The following is a 19,683-nucleotide window of genomic DNA, read 5'->3' on the forward strand; positions in this document are numbered from 1 at the left end:
CTATTACAATTATCTAGTGAGCTCTTTCATCCTAGTTCTAGAAACTTGATTATTCAGTAGTAAGCCAATATTTATCAGTAATCCATATCTGGAATTCACTTTACTCTCAGCCCCCCTAAAAGGCAGCCAAGAGTCTGAAGGGAGATTGAGGAGGGAGAATGTTAATGTAATAATCTGCTAAACCTTTCACTGTAGGCTTGCAGTAGCTGTGTGTGAACTTACAAAATTCCAGCATTTCATTTCAACTCCTGCTTTGATTTGAAGAAGAACATATTTAATAATCTGACTGAATAGAAGAAAAATTTGGATACTGGACAGAATAAGATCCCATGCTATTCTATAATTTATGCTTTATATGATGTGTAGATGATTTATTCATAACCTCTATTTTATTATGACCAGAATACTTTAAAATATTCTTAATTGATCACTATAGCACCACTTTAACCATTTGAGTACGCCTGTTTAGTGTTAGAAAATAGCTTTGAATTCATAGATTCTTGTTAAAAAATTACCTATTTTGTAAAATGTTGTCTAGGATTTGCAGCTTTTTTTCTTTTCAAGGATATGTCCTACTAAAAGGATTTCTAATTCTATCCTGACCTGGATATCCCTAGACTAGCCTGATCTCATCAGATCCTTGGCAAGTTTTTGGATTGGAAACCTACAAGGAATACCAGGGTCATGACGCAAAGCAGGCAATGGCAAACTGCCTCTGAATGTATCTTGTCCTGAGAACCCTATAAGGTCACCGTATGTCAGCTGTGATTTGATGGGGGAGGATCAGCAATAGGATGGAATTAAGGGATTTTTAAAGATGAAAATCTTTATTAACCATTAGATTAATTATGAGTAGCCTTGACTTTAAAAACTATCAGATCAATTCTCATTAGTTGGTTGGAATGTCAACACTATTTTTTCCTCCAACGTAACTTTAAACTGTATCGTGACTTGTTTCTATCAATATTATTTAGAAACCTAAAACAACATTGTGGGAACATTATCCAAACTAAAAAAAAAAGTGAAGTTTGACTGAATGTTAACAAAGCTTCGTACATCTTACTTCGTGTATATCTTACTTTGTATTTATGTGTTTAATTTTCCTTTAATAATTTTAGTTCTGAGTTATATTACGTTTTTACAAGAGTATTCTAAATATGATACATTCTGGGTTGAACACATTCACTTTTCCTTGATGACAAACAAGATTTCCCATATGTTGAACAATGAATGCACATACAGAGGGGGAGAAAGGAACAAAAATATGCATCCCCAAACTACAATGGTCACTTCCTCTGCAGAAAATGAATACTGTAGAGGTGGACTCTATGGCACTGTACCCCACTGAGGTCTGTGTCATCCCCAGGCTCCATCTCCAAATCTCCAGAAGTTTTCCAGTCTGGATTTGACAAAACCGATACCCCATCCTCCATCAGTGGCCAGGAGGCACCTGGGAACTCTAGTATTAAAAATTAAAACCATGTTCACAGCAGTGCATTCACTTACTGATGCTACTTTATCTACTACATGCCTTTCCAGATAGATTTGCTGTGTTACCAAACAATAATCTTCAGATCTTGAAAATCAACACAAGTCATGGAGGAGTTTACAGATGTGAAGGAAGAGTTGAAGCCAGAGGAGAAATTGACTTCCGGGATATAATTGTCATTGTGAATGGTAAGTAGCTAAAACACTCTTCCAACAAGAGGTCAAGGGTTCCCTGGTGGATGCACAGAGGTCCCTGAGGTACTTCTACAGAGTCAAGTCTGTACCCATTGGGGGTGGTCTTTGCAACCCCACGAACAGGCTTGTTCTGTCGAAGACATCCCACCTGTTTGTTGCTCCTATCAACACCAACAGTAACTGATGGATCCTCCTTGCCATGCACTTTATGGGAGGATGTTATCCTGCAAAGGAAATGGTTTCAGGGAGGCCTCTGTCACCCAATTCACAACACTTGGTTGAGCTGAGGTCAAGCCCCCTGCATTGCTTCCTATCTGTGGGGTACTTCAACTGCCAGAACTGACAGACCAGTGGAGAACCACCAACTTGGGGTCATCCCCCGCACCTGTTCTTCTACATCCCACACACCAAACCATTTGGGTGTGGTGACCATGATGATAGGGGATTGCTCTGGGGCATACTGTGAGAGGCAGTATGGTTGAGGCAGCTCTCAGCCAGAAAAGAAGGAAAAGGAGGAGGAGGAGGAGGTTGTGGGAGGAGACCATTTATCTGTCAGTGCATGTCCACCCTGTCAAGTTTTGGCTGAATACCTGCAACGGTACTGAGTACCTACAAGAGATAAGAGAGATCACCTACAGAGTGTGGACTTTGTTCACCCGACTGAGTGTTTCCGCAAATTTACGGGCACCTTCAAATCAAAGATTCTGTAACTTTTGAATGTACTGGATTCATCTGTGAATGTTTTTTTTTTACTGTCCTAAACATGAATCAGAAAATAAGAAGTTTCTGACTAATTGGATAGTTAAATTTCCCTCTTTTTCTGATACCATGAAATTGCTTCTTAAATCAAAACTGTGTAGTAGATGTGGCAAACTGTTTTGCAGTTTGTTTTTAACGTTTTAAAATGGGTGTATGGCCAATGGACTGTTAAACCCAAATAAACTATATTAAACCCAAATAAACTATGAACTAAGTCCACAAGGCAAGTTGCTGTCAAATAGCATATTATGACATACTCTACATTCTGAGATATTTAAAGGATACGGGTCACCATTGATTCTTGGGGAGGAGGCTTGCTAGTGCAGTTCATTGGTTGCCATACCATGCACTTGAGGCCTATGTGGGCCTGGCTTTGGCAGTAGGAGGTAGTTAAAAAAAAACATGATATGGGAGCAAATGGGCTGCACCACCATTTTTGATGGCACAACATTGTTTTGGAAAATGTCAAAACATGGAGCTGTCTAATATCGGTTCTGACTCTTCTACTACCCTCTGTAATGCTGGCACAGCACCCTGCACCACAAATGTACCAGCATACAGCTACCACACAGCTATACCAGCAGACAAAATTAGTACAGCAGCATTGGGATTCTGCACCAGCGAAAATAGCCCTTATGCTGGTGTATCTGCCAAATATGCCAACTGAGGAGTCAGTCTGTCATCTATGACCCTTAAGATTGTGCTGAAAATGTCCGTGTAATTATTTAAGAGATATGGTAATTGTACATTGTATCAGATTTTATAAGTATACTAGCAGGGCCCGGCCACGCGTTGCTGTGGAGTAGTCTGGTGGGAAGGAAAAGGAAGAGAAGAGGAGGCGGATGTTTGAAAGCTGCACAGGACCCCTTAGAGCAGTGGTGGGTGACCTGTGGCACAGGTGTAAGAGGTGGCTGTTGGAGTGTTCTATGTGGGCACATAGTGTTTTTTGGGGGCAAACAGCAGACCCCCACCACAGACACAGCAAGGCTGGCCTGGGCACATTGCTGTGCGTGTGAGTAAGCGTTGTTGGTGGAAATTGGGCTTGCTTCCGAGTAAACCCTCATAGGATTGTGTTTCACACGTACTCCTGAGTGAGGGACACATCAGAGGCAGGTGTCCTGCACATAAGCAGCAGGCTCTAATCTGGAGAACTGGGTTTGATCCCCCACTCCTCCACATAAGCAGCAGGCTCTAATCTGGAGATTTGGGTTTGATTTCCGCTCCTCCATATGTAGGCTGCTGGGTGACCTTGGTTTAGTCACAGTTTCTCAGAACTCTGTCTGGTTCTTGTTGTGGAGAAAGGAAGGGAAAGATACTGTGAGGCTCCCTAAGGTAGTGAGAAATAGGGTGTGAAAACCATCTTCTGATCCCACTATTACTCGGTGTGGAAATATTGGGATCAGGAAATGTTGAAAAGGTGGAGAAATGGATATTACAGACATTGGTGTTAGAAATGTGCAGAGGAAGAAAAGAGAAGGTGGTGATATTAGAGAGTTGTGTGTGTGTGGGAGGGGCAGTGCATTTGCTGGTGGAAGTGGGAGAGAAGTGAGAATGTGGGAGAGAGCTGTGAAGGATTTGAGAGATGTAGTGGGTCCGTGATGTGGAAAAGTGAGGTTGGACCTGAGTAGTTGATGTGAGGAGGCGGACGGTGTGCCTAGCGCACGTAGGCAGTCCGGTGTGGGAGCTGGCTGCGCGCAAATGAGGTTTGCAGCAACGGGAGACTGTGCAGTAGAGAGGAGAGAGGATTCCCCCTCTCTCTTGGAGCGGAATACTTGGCGAGCCGGAGCCTCACCTGACGTTGCAGCAGCGAGGAGAGTGCGGCGCTGGTGGGCATGCGCAGTAGGCGTCGATGGGAGGAGGGGGAGGTTTGGCGAGGGGGAGGGGCGGGGCAGTTGGAGTGTTCGCTGCGGCTGGTAAAATAATGCAGCGAGGTAGCTTTTGGCCAGGGGGCGCATTGGGAGAGGCAGCAGGAGGTTCCATCGGCTCGGTTTTCCAGACACAGGAGGGGTGTCTGAGTCACTGGAAGAGGTGGAAAACACGCTCGCTTGTTTGAGCAGTGTTGTTTGAAAGTTGCAGACGATTTGGGCCAGTACGTCCAGAGTGACACCAAGACCAACAAACGAACGGATAGATTTTTATATAGATAGATAATAATATCAATGTTAATATTTAAGCAGTAGGTTCACATTAGTATATCATTCCATTCATTATTTAAACTATGGATGATACTGTTGAGATAATACTGTTCTTTTTAATTTCAGAATTTGGTAAAACCTTCACTTATAAAGCTAATAGCAAGCAATAATTCAATGAAACAGTAGAGTTCTTTTATCATGATTAGATAATCAGCTTCACAACAATATATGGCATAGTTGTTTTCAACATCTTATGAAAAATTATCAACCTATTTATTTTAATTATTGGATAATGGCAGATTTAGTTGGCTATACTGCAGAGCCTCTCAACTTTAAGTCATTGTTATATTTAATGATATAATCAACAATATTTATGAAAATATTTTACTGTAAGGCTCAAATGTAGCACTTGCTTGACTTCATATTTTAAAGTCAGTGCCAATTCATTGGAGCACAAAATATTTCTTAAGTTACTCATGTAGTTTTCTAAGTTTGTACTGGGAAAATAAAACTGGAGTCAGTGGCAACTCATTTACATCATTTATATCCAACCTTTACCCCCAACTGGGATCTAAAGTAGTTTTCTTTGTTCTCATGTGCTATTGCAAGGTGAGTTAGGATATATGACTATCCCAAGATCACCCAGTGATCTTCTGTCACAGAGTGAGGATTCAAACCAGGGGCTCTCAGATCCTAGTATTGACACTGTAACCACTACACAATGCTAGCTCATATTTCTATTGGAAATAATCAAAATTTACTCCAACATAAGCTTCAGTGAGTCAAAGCTCACATCATGAGATGCATGCAGTAAAATTCAAGTGATGAAGCAAGCTCAGACTCACAAAAGCCTAAATTGGAGAACCCTTTTTTAGTCTCTAAAATGACAATAGAGTCCCTTTTTTAAAATGTTATTTTTAGTACAATCTTTCTAGTCCCACTGACATAAATGGATTCAAGAGGGTGCAACTCTGCTCATGGTTGGGCTGTTTGTTTCTTGAATCATTCTCATTCTGGACATTGTGCCAGACTTCACAAGGAAGGAAGGATGCAAACTCAGCCCTTCTTTTGTTTTCTTCTGTTATGTGCTAGGAACACAAATGTTCCCTGTTGAAGCCCCATTTTTATTGTTTTTGCTTCTACTTTCTAATTAAAATCTCTTATTTTCTATAACTGCAGAGATTTCTGTTAAAAAAAGAAATAATGAAAATAACTGAATCTGCACGGAAAATGCTAGGGTAAACTTTTTTTCAGTATGTGTGTGGGGATTCAGCTTACCATAGTATACAAAATCTGCTTAGGCAATCATATTGTTCTAGTTTTGTTTTAGATTTTTCCTCATGAGCAGTAAAGTCATCCTTCTAATTCATGAAGAAAATCAGTACTGTAAGATTGTCCAGACAGACTATTAATATGGAATTGTAGCTTCAGTATTGTAAGAATATGTTTCCGTGTCTAGTCTTACATGTGCTGCAATAATAAGTATGATTTACTGGCATATTATTATTGCACATTGAGACAATACAATTCCAACAGGCTGCAGCTAAGAAAAAATATAATCATTCCTTCCCAATTTTTTTGTTTTAAACTTGTACCATTGAAGTTTACATGCAAGGTAATGAATTATAGCTCTCTGCCCAAAAAACACAGACCTGGAATTACCTGGGGCTGCTATCGTGGCAATGAAGGGGAGAGCAGGAAAAGCCCAGCTGCATAGCAGTGTAACTTGCTGGGCTGGTGGTCATATGACAGGGGCCTGTCATGTGATGGGGAAGCCTGGGCACACCTATATAAGGCAGCGCCCAGCTGGCCCCAGCCTCTGAGGCCATCAGAGCAAGCAGACCCACCCTCCCCCCCCCCTGTGTTATGGGTTGGATTGGGGATATTTATTGTTGATTGATAATTTGTTTTTCGACACAGCTTGGGCAGTTTTAGGCTTAGGAGCACATTCTTTATGGGGAGGCCGAGCTTGTGTGCCAGACCTCCCCATGGCTGGGGGTCTCAATAAGAGGTCTGGGGGTGGGACGGGCTCATGGCGCAAGCTTTGGAGGCTCTACAAGCGAGCCCGCTATCCCCAGCAGGAAGGGGTGTCACGTAATGGGTATATGCTCAGGTTGCACCTAGTAACTTTCTGTCTCAATTCCCCAATAGGGATTGGGGACAGTGCCGGGTTCAGCATGCCTGCAGCCCAAAGGTGGGTTTGGCACGCTTGCTCCCAAGGTCTGGGTTCAGCATGGGTGCTGCCCAGAGGTAAGATTTGCCCCTTATGCTTGCCCAGCTTCCTATGTTGGTTTTAATAAACAGGCTGCGGCCAAAATTTATTCCAATGAAAACAGTGTCTGTGGTCTTTGGAAGCAAGCCTCCACACATCAGCATGCAAAATATTACTATTCCTTTATTATCTCTTTATATCTGGTTAGTGCATTCAAATATTTGAGGTATGCATACATTTAAAAAAATCTTGGTTCAGAAATACATAGATTAAAAGACATTTTGAAATATCTCTGCTCTTGTACACTTTTCCACTGTAGGTTTTTTTTAGAAAAATAAAACTTCTAACACATATGCTTCATATAATGACATGACCCACCTGAAATAAAGCAGTTTTCTGTTCCACTGGTGTTATTTATTTGTTTGCTTTATTTATATCCTGCATTTCTCCCCAGTGGAAACCCAAAGTAGCTTACATTAGTCCACTCTCCTCTGTTTTATTTTCACAGCAACCCTGTGAGGGAGATTAGACTGAGAATGTGTGATTGGCTCAAGATCACCCAGCAAACTTCCATGGCACAATAGGGATTCAAACCTGGGTCTCCCAGATCCTAGTCCAACATTTTGCCTATCACACCACATATATACCGTGTTTCCCTGAAAATAAGGCAGTGTCTTATATTAATTTTTGCTCCCAAAGATGTGCTATGTCTTACTTTCGGGGGATGCCTTATATTTCGCACTTCAGCAAAACCTCTACTACGTCTTATTTTCAGGGGATGTCTTATATTCAGGGAAACAGGGTAAGAATGAGCTTTTAAAAAGCTTTAAGTCCTTAGAGATGAATGATCCATGTTGTGAGCACACAAATTCATTGGGTGATTCTTTTTTTGCAACTTATTTCTTGAGTCTAAAGTAAGTGTGTGAGTGCAAGACAGTGGGGAGGCACAGTACCTTGGCAGCAAGTTTCATTCCAAATGGAGTAGTTCAGGACTCTGCTCTTGTGATCTTGAGTCTTGCTTTTTTAAGGATACCAGGAAGAGCATGAAAGGACAATGGGCAGTGGGCAGCAGGAAGAGAAAATTGACAATAATTACCTTCCTTCTATAAGCTGATCCAAATGGTTCCAGAATGTTGAATTCATGCTAGTTTGAGATGTGTAGCTGGTTATAGAACATAAGTTATAAATATGTGGCATCCAATAGCAACCAATTTTAGATATGACTGGCTTTGCTTCAGAATTTCATCAACATACTGCATTAGATTAGACAAGATTGCACACCAGCGAACTTAAGCAGTTTCATCTGTGAACGTGAGCCTTTTGCTATACAATGGTAATGTTAAACTGCAGTGTACAACTCATTTCTTGACTCAATGCTGTTGATCATGATATACAATTGAAAATTGAGGACATAATTGGTTTGATTTGAATTCATATGGTTTTTTCCCCCCTGTGGAACAGACCATCCATGTAGATACAAGAAAATACTGTAAATGAATGATGGACAGTTGTAGGAATTATATAGAGATGGCGGTTCGGGAGCTCCGACCCAGTGGTTCGGCCCGAGCTGGGCATGGCTCGGGCGAGCTCAGGTGCCGCTGGGCCGAGCCAAGGCCCTCTGAACATCAGCTGTTCCAAATCCATGAGGTTTGGAGCTGCGGGTCCCCCGAACTGCAGCTCACCCCAAGCCTTGGAAAATATCCTCCCACGCGCACGATGATTCGCTGCGCAGAATCCCCACCCACCCCAAAAAGAAAAAACCTCCCCTTCGCACACGCAGACGAGCCCTTCAAGGGCAGCATGGGATCCATGCCCCGGCAAAAGGAAAAAAAACCTTCCAGCCGCACACAGCTGAGCCCTGCACAAAAGAAAAAACCCTCCCAGCTGGCAGTTTAAAAATGTAAACAAACACTCCCAGCTGGCAAGGTTCGGCTGGACACACACACACACACACACACACACACACACACACACACACCTGCGGCCCAAAACTCCAGCACCCCAACCCAAAATAACCCCCCTGCAACCCCCAAATTCCCCCAGCAAACTCCATTCATTCAAAAAAACAAGCCAGGAAAAAAGTGAGACGCCAGCTGATTCCACTAGCCAGCAAGAATCACTGGTGGACGGGGACACACACACACCACTGCAGCAACACAACTGCAACACCCCAATCTAAAATAACTCCCCTGCAACCCCCCCAAAATGACCCCACTCACACACTCATTGCTGCTGCTACTTCCCACTCCGACGACTGAATGATGAATGGATGGAGCAGGCTAGCACAAGGCTGGGCTGCCGTATTGTTCTACTGCTGCAAAACTGGGGATAGGGGCACCCCTTTTGAGGGCCCATAACTTTGGCCTCCCTGAACCAAACTGCACTCCTGATGATACCCTGCAATGTTGGTGCCGATACACCCAAAAATGTGCCCCCTGGAGGCCAAAACGTGAAAACACAACAAAAAAATTAAAATGCATCCGAATTTCTCAGATGTTCCTGCAGGATCAGATGGATCCAAGCCTGGTAGGCTTGAAGCTTGGCCAATTTGAGCTCGTCTATCCGAGGCTGGCCCGAATCTGAACTGGGGCTGAATATTTTGCCCATCTACCAACCCTAGAATTATATTGGCAAATACAAAACATTGAACAATAACTCATATAGAAATATGTTCACATGTAAATTAGCCTTAAATTAGTTCAAATTAGTTTAAGCACAATTTGTGTGTATGTATATAAATCTGGTTATTGAAATCACATTTCTATATTGAAATCTCACATGTGGTTTTTGTAATTTAACATGGTCTAATCAATGTGGTTTTGTTTATTCCAGTAAAGAACCTCATACAGTAGTTATAGTTCCAATTACTTTTTGAACTCTATGTTGTAAATGCAGAATTCACATTTAGAAAAAATCAAAATATGTGTAACACACACAATGGACAACTACCCATGGCCGGCTCTGCCCTACCTTTGCCCTGCTCTTGTGCAAAAATCGAGCCAGAAGTGATTTTGCTTTCCATGGGGAGGGCAGCATACGTCATTTATGACAATGGGCTTCCCTGGGAGAGAAAAGAATTTTCTCTGTCTCCCCAGGCACCCATGCCACTGATTGCCTCTCTGCTATTCTATTAGGTGCTACAGTATCATCCCCAGCTGCTGTTCTATTATGCTCCTCCCCTTTGCAGTGGGCTGCCTATAAATGTCATTAAATCAGAAAGTTTGGTTGCACACAATGTATTCATGATGTACACTGGGTGATAGTTGGAAGCAGTGGAGCAACAAGTCCAGTTAGTAAATTTCCAGCATAATTTTCCCCCCTATTTCATAGCGTGCTGGTGAAAGTTGACATTAATAACTGTAAGAAATCATTGATATTCCACTAGAGATTCACTAGCTATTTCTTCACACTGTAATAATTTGAAAAGTATATTTGTGTGTGTGTGTGTGTGTGTCTTAGCTGCTCATTAGCCCATTGAGAAATGTAGTAGCTTGTCTTCTGTGGTCTCAATGCTTTTCAATGGGAGTCCTCTGAGCAGCTAAGATTCTCATATAAATGTCTGCATATCTTCAAATACAGCTCCTCCAAAAAGTTAAAAAAAGGAAAATAATATATTGTCAAAATCAGCAGGAAGAAATCAGCTCAACTATGTAGCTTTTAAGCTGAAAGGTTACCCAGAATCGGAGCCTGCACAGCAAGCATCCTTGTGCAAACTTCAGCAAATGGAGGCAGAGAGAATCCCTTCAGCAGCACACAAAATGTTGGGCACAAGCAGAGAGTGAAACTGACCACAGAGCTTACTGGTCGGGGGGGGGGGGGGGAAGGTGAGCTTCTTCCATCCTTTGATGCCTGTGCTATCCAGAAAACAAATTTGAGGTAGCTTTGTTAAAACATCTCCAGGATGTCTTATTTTGGGTGTGTAGAGTGAAATTAAAAAGTCGCTCTTTTAAAGACACCCCACAGATGTCTTATCTGTGCTGTGCAGAATGGACCAGTGACCAACAGGTGTCACTAGTGGTCTTGTCAATTACCCATATTTGAAGCACTTGTGGTTATAAATAGGCTATGATATTTCTTATTTATTAATTATTGATTACAGCTCTAGATACAAATTTGAGGTGACTAACAATTAAACACACACACATACTCACACACACATGTGAATTAAAAGCTAATCATGTCTTGAATGTACATTTATAGTTCTTTTTTAGTATGCCTGAAGAGGAATAGCTCATAATCTGAATATTTTTTATTAGACCTTAAGGTCATTATGCTTTTAAAATCAGAAGTATGAATCTGTATATTTAAGATAGTATTTGCAAAATGACCTTTACCTGCTTTACTAATATTTATGTGATACTATGTTTAATGGCCTTGCAAATTCAGACTATGCAATGTTGCTGACTTCTAGGTGGGTCCTGGATATCTCCCAGAATTTCAACTGATCTCCAGACAACATAGATCAGTTCCTTTGGGGGGGGGGGGGATGGCTGCTTTGAAAGGTGACCCAATAGCATTATACCCTGCTGAAGTCCTCCTCGGAAGACTTTGCTTTGCCTGTGCTCCACCCCAACCCTCCAATAATTTCCCAACCCAGAATCATCAGTCCTAAGACCATGTCTAGTCCACCCTATGGAGATGTTGAGAGGCTGTACCAGCAGATTTACCATGGCAGAGGCCCAAATCTGCCAGAGGGCTGTCACAGTAATCCTCCATGGTGGGTAGATGTGGCATAGTGGCCCATCGGTGCTCCTGCACCTCCACCACCTCTGCCAGTGTTCCAAGGGTGTTCTGGGGTTGTGGCTAAGGATGGAGCTGACATTAGTCAACTTCCACCCTCCTTTGTCTACCCAAACACTGGCACAGAGGGTTCAGGCTTATGCTGTTCTTTTGGGTGGTGTAAGCCCATAAAGTTCAATAGAGGCTTTTTATGGCAGCTGGGAGCCTTGTTTGTTTGTTTTCTGCCTCCCTGCACTGCTGGAGGACAGCACCGAAACAGTGCTGTGTCCCGCCACTGAGGGCTCTGAATTGCTGCCCATATATTTTAATTTACCACAATCCTGTCAATATTTAAAACAGCACAAAGTTCCTACTTCTTTTTGCCTGCAATAAATTTGTGCAGCTGCAACTCTGCAATTATTTCCTGCTCAATACATGAAGTCTGCTGGGTAACCTTGGGCTAGTCACAGTTCTCTGAGAACTCTCTCAGCTCCACCAACCTCACAAGATGTCTGCTGTGGGGAGAGGGGGAAAAAGAAGAATTTGTGAGCCACTCTGGAACTCCTTATAGGAGAGAGAAGTGCAAACTCTTTTTCTCTTCTAATAAATATTAATTAGATTTTTTCTTTAAAAGATAAATATTAAAATGTATTTGAACACTGTATACAAGTAAAAGCTGATGTAATTCAAGTACTGAAAATTAACTGTAGTTTGTTAAAAAGAACTAAGTATGCTTAATGAAAATGAATGGTGCTGACAGTCAGTTTGACATTATTGTTTCACATCAATGCACAGCTGAAGTTTAGCTACATAGCTATGTCAAGGATTGTGTGCTAGGGTACATTTTCACTTAATCTAGGTAAATTAGGATTACTCAGAATCATTGCACTGACATTTCTAAATTTCTTTTAAATTTTATTAATTCAACTACACTGATGCCTGAATTGCATGAGTTGTATTAGCCATGTAATTAGAAGGATGTTTGATGTGATATTCTTTGAGAAGGTTTTGGTTATACCTGTGTCAAATGTCTGGGGTTTATTTGCACAGTTTTATGATTAGAACCAAAATTATTAGCTTTTGTTTACTTGCACTTTTCTGTGGTTTTGTATGTCAGTGGGTTTTTTTTAGATGTACACATTATTGTTTTATTTTCAGTGAACATACCTAATTATATAAGCTTTATTTTTGACATTTTCTTGGGACTCCCTAAATTATTTCTGCCTTGGTAGTACCTTGATAAAGTGTTTTGCTGCAATCAGGTTATAATGTTTGAACAGCAGAATTCCTGAGAACAGCAAAGCTTTTTTCCCCAAAAAACTGTAAGGTTTGGCATTTTAAAAACTTTTTGTTGGAAGCCCACATGTGATATACTTACTTACGGACCTTTTCATGTAATTTCTTTTCATGTGATTGAAAAGTTAGACTTCAAAAAACCTGTAATTCTTACTTAATTTTGTGGTTTTATAATTATGTTATCTGGAAGCATTGTGTATGGCTTCACTCAGGAGAATGGATTATATTTTACAATTCAGATGATGTTTGGGTAGCAGTCTTCAGCCAAACTGCTCTTACTTTTTAAAAAAAGGGTGAAGTTTGCTATCTTGATAGACAAATGTCCTTTTCAAATGATGAGAAATGATGTGGGGTTTGAATGGACATCATGAAGATAATCAAAATATTCTGGAGTTTAGAAAATCAGGAAGAACATGCAATGTTACTCACATTTCATACTATCTCAAACCTGCTCTGATCATCCAACCCAGTCCAGTCACCTCAGAAGCAGTAAGTCAAACTGTATGGGTTCAGTAATTAATATTAATGTAAATGGATTTAAACATTTAATAATTCATCAGATTCAACAGGATAAACCATTCTTTGCTGTACAATCAACAGACAATTTAGACATACAACAAGAATGCAGAAAGTGGAAAACTGAAATGAATGCTGTACAAAATTTAATCAGTCACTTAATAGAAAAAAAGAAGATTGGGGCCACCTGCTTTGTTTTTTTCCCCAACCAATAGGTATTATGTTTTACATAAAATTGAAACGAGAATCTTCCACTATATTGCGTCTTGTTTTAATCTGATAGCAATATTGTCAGAAAAGGTTTATAGAAAAAATATTATTTGAAATAAAACTCCCTCTCCACCTCAACCTCAAGTCATAACATTGTGATATTGTGTTTCAAACGTTATTGCTAAAGTGGAATTATTTTAGACTATACAAGAAATTTGTTTTGAATTATCTTTGCTCCTACACACACACACACACATATACAGATGAATATATATATATATATATATTTCACATTTTTGCCCAGTTCCTCCAGCTATTACATTGCTGCAGAAGTCATTTAATGCAACAGCAGATCGAGGAGAAGCAGTTACTTTATTCTGTAGAGCCAGTGGCTCACCTGAACCTGAAATCAGCTGGTATAGGTAAGTTAAGTTCAAATTTCAAATGAAATTTAAGATTTAACAAAAACTTGTGGGGAGGGTGCATCTCATCCCCTCCATTCCTTCCTTCCCTCTCCCCTCTTCTCAAACCATCTCCCCTTTTCCCCCATCCCTTCTCTAACAATCTACTCTTCCTTCTCCCTTCCCCTTTTTTTGATAATCTTACCTCCTCTCTTTCTTTCCCCCTTCTCCATTAATTTTCCCCTTTCTTCCCCCTCCCCTTTTCTGTCAGTATCCTCCAATCTCTCTGTCTCTCCTTCCTCTCCTTACCTTGACTGTTCTTCAGCTTCAGCATTGGCAGCAGGGCCCCAACAGTGAGCTGGAACCTCTGGAACTGCCATGTCAGAGACAGGACCACTGATGTCCAGCATTTTGTTGAATGGGAACTGCGAGAATAGCCTTTCAATAAGTTGTACATTCCAGTTAATTAAGCTGTAAAACATGGATACTATATTTAAAAATATATATTAGGACCAAATTGTTCACTACAATTTAATTTTGTTGAGTAATTCTGGATTTTATATGGCTTTATTAACCTTGCAGTTCAATGGGGTGGGGATTGGAATCTAATTTAACAGATACATACATTGTGAAAACTTCAATGCATATTTCAGAGTGCTTAGCAGTTTAATCCTATGCAGAGTTATCCAAGCCTAAAACATGAAAGTCAATGCATGTACACTAGAATGTTGGTTTATAGGACTGTGCAGTTAGTGTTTCACACTGGCTTCCTTTTTGCATTTCTCTCCACTAGTCCTTAAAAAATCAAATGGTTTCCTCTTGCTGCTCGTAATCCCCCAATTGTCATGTACTTTATGGAGCACACCGAATCCAATTGCACAGTGACACAAATAGCCACAGGCAAAAAATACTTGACCTCAGACAGGTTTTTGTCAGCCCAGACCCCATATATACCCCTGAGCAGTTACGTTTATAAAAACTGGTAAGAAAAGAAAACCAAAGAATAAGGCTTTAAACAGAAAGAAAACGTTTCTATTGTGCAGATTTAAATATTTCACACACAGAGTGCTCTCTCTAAGAGTCACACCCAACCAGACACAGACCCTCATCTTTCATAGGTACAAAGAATACATACGTCATATTTCATAATCATACCTGCATACATAACCCATATAATCATATTTCTTCCTTATTTGCTTTCTTCTTTAGCATTAAAATCAAACTGGCTAGTCTGATTCTCTAATACAAAAGCTGGAATTTTCCTCTACTTGTCAGCTTTTCAATTTTTCAGCTTTTCAGTTTGTCCTTCCCATAGACAGGACAATAAAACTAAACTCTGTCTTTCTGGTTTTCAATCAAGATAAACAGTTCCCAACATCCTAAGGGTGGGTTAGCATCAGAAAGTTCCCTCTCACAGGGTGAAAGATTTCACATGCATTCCACAGACAACAACACAAGCCTTTATTGGCATATAAGCATTCGACAGACCATTTTTTAAAGGTTAAAAATGATTTTGACAATTACAATATGTGGTTCTAGTAGAATACATGTTATATATAAACTCTTCATATATTTCACTATCATTTCATTATTCATTAAAATATAGAAAAACACATTTTCAATCATTGGATTAGATTAATCTCTATTCTAATCTTTGATCTCTTCATTTCTGTGTTTATTCATGTAGACCATCTTATATAGCTTGTTATGCCTAACAGGTCTATAAGATGTGCTTTTTTTGTCACATTTTAGGCCTTAGTGACATAATCTTTCTTAGTGATATGATCTTTTCTTGCCTGCATGACCAGTTGGCCTAGAGAGAAAACCATCTTGAATCTCTGTTTATATAAATCTCTTACTCTTTAATATCAAATACAATTTTAGGCCTATTTTCATGTATCACATTTTGAAGTCATCTATTTGCATTTATTTTCAAGGGAACTTTTTGGTTAATTCCTGTTATTAGACCAGGCACCCCTCCCTGATTTCTTCAGAAATCTAATTAACTGCTTTTCCCATTGCATTTTTAAAGCCTACCCCCTCCCCTCCTCACAGAAGTCTTTATTTTAGCCTGATTGCTTGCTTTATTTTGGTTTTGAATAGACACCATGAGCATCTTAGCGTGGTTGCTTACTTTATTTTGTTTTTGATATTTATTTTGGTTTTAACACAGTGAGCATCTGACCTCGATCAGACCTTCCAAGTGCTAATTAGAACAGGAGTCCAAATACAGTTATATAGGGATACAGGGGGGGGGGTGGTGGTGGTAATTTTGTTACAATGACTAACGAATGCAGCCAATTATCAGATTTTATTTTTATCAGATCTTCACTTCTCACTTGTACCTCTCAACTAACTTCAGATTTAAAATGTTAAAAAACCCAGAAATCTCACCATTTTTTTCTGACATCCATGAAGATTATAAAGACTATGCAATCAACATTAGAACAACTAAGTAAAAACTTAATTGTCAACAGGGACACGGTACCATACAGTCTGCTTTCCCAAACAGCCATTTTCTCCAGAGAAACTGATCTATGTTGTCTGAATATAGTTGCAATTCCAGGAGAGCTTCAGTCTCAACTGTTGGTTGTTAAACGTGTGAAAGTAATTCTAATTGTGCCATGGTACAATACACTTAATCACAAAATATAATATTCTTTATTTTTGTATAGTAAAAATCAAATCTGGATGCTTATTATGTTGCACCATGATTAATTATTGAAAAGAAAGTAGGATTGATCTCAGTGAACCTATTTTACCAAACTTGCCTCATATTTAAATTGCATTTGGATTACAGCATGGTTCATCTATCAATACCTTAATTTCACAAATTAAATAAAATGTTGTTGTACTTTATCTTTGAAGGAAGCATTCTATGTTAATTTTTGTAGCAGTGAATTTTCATGGCACAATCCAGATCACATGCTCCCTTATAGTGATGTGAGGGGTCGCTTCAACATTTTTTTGATTGTTGGTTCATCTAGCAATACCTTAATTTCGCAAATTAAATAAATAGTTTTTGTGCTTTGTCTTTGAAGAAAGCATTCTATGTTAATTTTTGTAGCAGTGAATTCTCATGGCACAATCCAGATCACACACTCCATTATAGGGATGTGTAGGGTCGCTTCCACATTTTTTGGTTGTTGGATGATAGTGGCATAGCTGCACTGGGGACATCCGGGGATGCCCTGGGCACACCCCATTGAGCCACTTGGGGGCCAGAAAAGCACCCACACACACTTTGGGCTGAGAAGCTGGCCTCGGCCCGCCCCTTGGGCAGCAGACGTTCTGGCCGCAGCATGGAGCAGCCAGGCACCGCTCAGGCAGGCCTCTCATCCCATCGGCTGGCTTGGCTGCTGCCTGAAGGGCATGCTGAGGTCTGCCCAGATGGTGCCTGGCTGCTCCCCACCTTGGCCAGGTTGTCGGCCCACTCCTCAGGCAGCAGATGACCCAGCTGTGGCACAAGAGGACTGCCCAGGCAGCCACCCCCTCTGCCTGGTGGAGCAGCCACAGTTGGCTCTCGTACTACAGCCATCCCCTCTGCTTTATGGAGCAGTTGTGGCCGGCTCTTGTGCCACTACCAGCTCTCGCGCTGTGGCTTGGCTGGGCAGAGGGGATGGCCATGGCACAGCTGACTGCTCAGCTAAGCAGAGGGGGTGGCCGCGGCGTGAGACGGAGCAGTCGCAGCCACCCTTTCTGCCTGGCCGAGCAGCTGGCTGTGCCGTGGCCACCCCCTCTATGCCGCGGCCACCCCCTCAGCAGTCCTCTCACGCCGCAGCCACATACTCATAAGGTAAGTGGTGGTTCAGGGCACAGGAGGGCACAGAAAATGTGAAGTCCACCCTGGGCACAGCTTTCCTCAGTTACGTCTGTTGGATAATATCTCCCCCCACATGGCCTTGCATTCCACTTGTATCTACTTAGCAGGAGCAAGTTTCAGGAATGAATACTGCAGTTGTATTCATAAAACTGGTTCAACTGAGATCTTCAATGAAAATGTCTAGTGATAAAAAAGTAAACCCTTTTAGGCATTTTGGAGAGAGTGAGTTTATTTTACCAAAAATGCAATATACAGTCTTTTATTGCTCTCTTTTACTGAACATTCTCTTTAATTATTCATGTGTAAAAGAATTCTCAGCAGTCTCTGCTGTGAGTGTTCATATGCTTGAATCCAGATAGAAACAAAAATTTCTATTGCCTCAGGAAGAGTCCACTGTTCTATTTGTTCAGTGTGCATATTCTGTATCTTTTGCATATAAACCTTAGTTTTGTGCAGATGAAAAAGACAGAGTTTATTTAAGAAAGAAAAGGGGTTACTTCTAAGGTCCCTATTGCTCAAAAGAGGGGATAAGTTCCATGTGGCTTAATCAAGGTACAGACCTTTTCCACACACCACACTTAGCCCATTTTGAAGGTGTTGTCGATCCCATCATTTTCTACAAAGTTTGTCTGCCTCTTCAGAATATTATTTCTTGTCTTTTTTGTTTTTGTTTTTCATGCATGTGCTGTGGTGATAATTCACAGTTTTGATGATTTGATGATCCTAAAAAACGGGGAAAAATAGGAATGCAAGAAATGATAAAAAATAATAGGAGTGGGCAAAGCAGTGAGATGAAGGACATAAAAAAATGGCAGACCAAGTTCCAAAGAAGAGGTTGAGTGACCACATAGGGGATGTAGTTAATGACCATGCTTTTTGGCAGGAAAAAATGATGCCGTATGATCACACTGTGAGGAAGGCTAGCTTGGAAACATTTCAGGAAAGAAAACATTGTGGTAAAAGTGTTTTCAGGAACAACAAAGCAAAAGATTTTTTGAAACATTTCCAGGACCAAATGGGAGAAGAACATGTGGAACTTCATGACAAAATTGAGGCATTTAGCAGCTGGAAATGTTGTGACTTGTGCAAAAAAGGCGACACTTTACAAAAAATGTTATGAAATAATCATTAATACAGTATAGTTTCTGTTCCCCTTGGATCAGGTTATGCTGAATTTCATTTTGTGTTGCATTCCTGACCTTTGTTAGCTATTGTGTTGGAGAGAATATGAGGGGGAACATAACCTTCTTTTGAAATGTTTCCTTGCTGAGAGTACACCTTTGATGAAAATTCTGGCAGTCATGAATGATGGACAGAAGGAGTACTGTAGCAGTACTTCAATATTGTCAGGAGGTTATATTTGAACTCTCACACTGGATCTGTGCATCCAGTGGGCAGACACAAATGCATAATAAATCACATTAGATGTGTTTTTAAAAACTAACCAATTAAACTAATTAATTGAATTAAACATTCATCAAGTATTTCTTGTCCGGATTAAACAGTGTACCCTATGAAAAATGAGCTGTCCTGAAACAATTAAATAATAACTGCATATTTTGAATACACTACCCCAGTTGAAATTTAATGGCATTAGCTACACTCTCAGGTAGAAGTAACATTCTGAAATGGAAGAGTCTGGATCAGGAATATGAACTTTCAGATTCGAAAATATGCTTTGTAGCATACAAATCTCTTTTTTTTTAGAAAAGGAAAACGTATTGAAGAAAATGACAAATATACATTGAGAGGAAGGAGCACAGAGCTAACCATTAGAGATATCAAAAACACTGATGCTGGTCCTTATATCTGTGAAGCACAAAATAAAGCAGGAAAAGTGACAAATCAGACATTCCTTCAAGTTTTTGGTAAGTATTGTTCTTGAATTATTAGTGTTGGCCTTGAATTATCTGAGGACTTCTGAGGTTC

At 40.4% G+C, this 19,683-nt stretch overlaps 1 protein-coding gene across 2 annotated transcripts in view; it reads left to right on the forward strand.

Moving 5' to 3' along the window:
* Positions 1 to 19,683, forward strand: part of NCAM2 (neural cell adhesion molecule 2) — a 273,716-nt gene that overhangs the window by 119,720 nt on the left and 134,313 nt on the right. For both annotated transcript variants that reach the window (XM_048492570.1, XM_048492569.1), the window contains exons 5-7: positions 1,540 to 1,677; positions 13,835 to 13,952; positions 19,462 to 19,622. In XM_048492570.1, the coding sequence (XP_048348527.1) occupies positions 1,540 to 1,677; positions 13,835 to 13,952; positions 19,462 to 19,622 (417 nt within the window). The remainder of the gene's footprint in view (positions 1 to 1,539; positions 1,678 to 13,834; positions 13,953 to 19,461; positions 19,623 to 19,683) is intronic.

This window comes from Sphaerodactylus townsendi, linkage group LG04 (assembly GCF_021028975.2).
Source record: "Sphaerodactylus townsendi isolate TG3544 linkage group LG04, MPM_Stown_v2.3, whole genome shotgun sequence".
Lineage (NCBI taxonomy): Eukaryota > Metazoa > Chordata > Lepidosauria > Squamata > Sphaerodactylidae > Sphaerodactylus > Sphaerodactylus townsendi.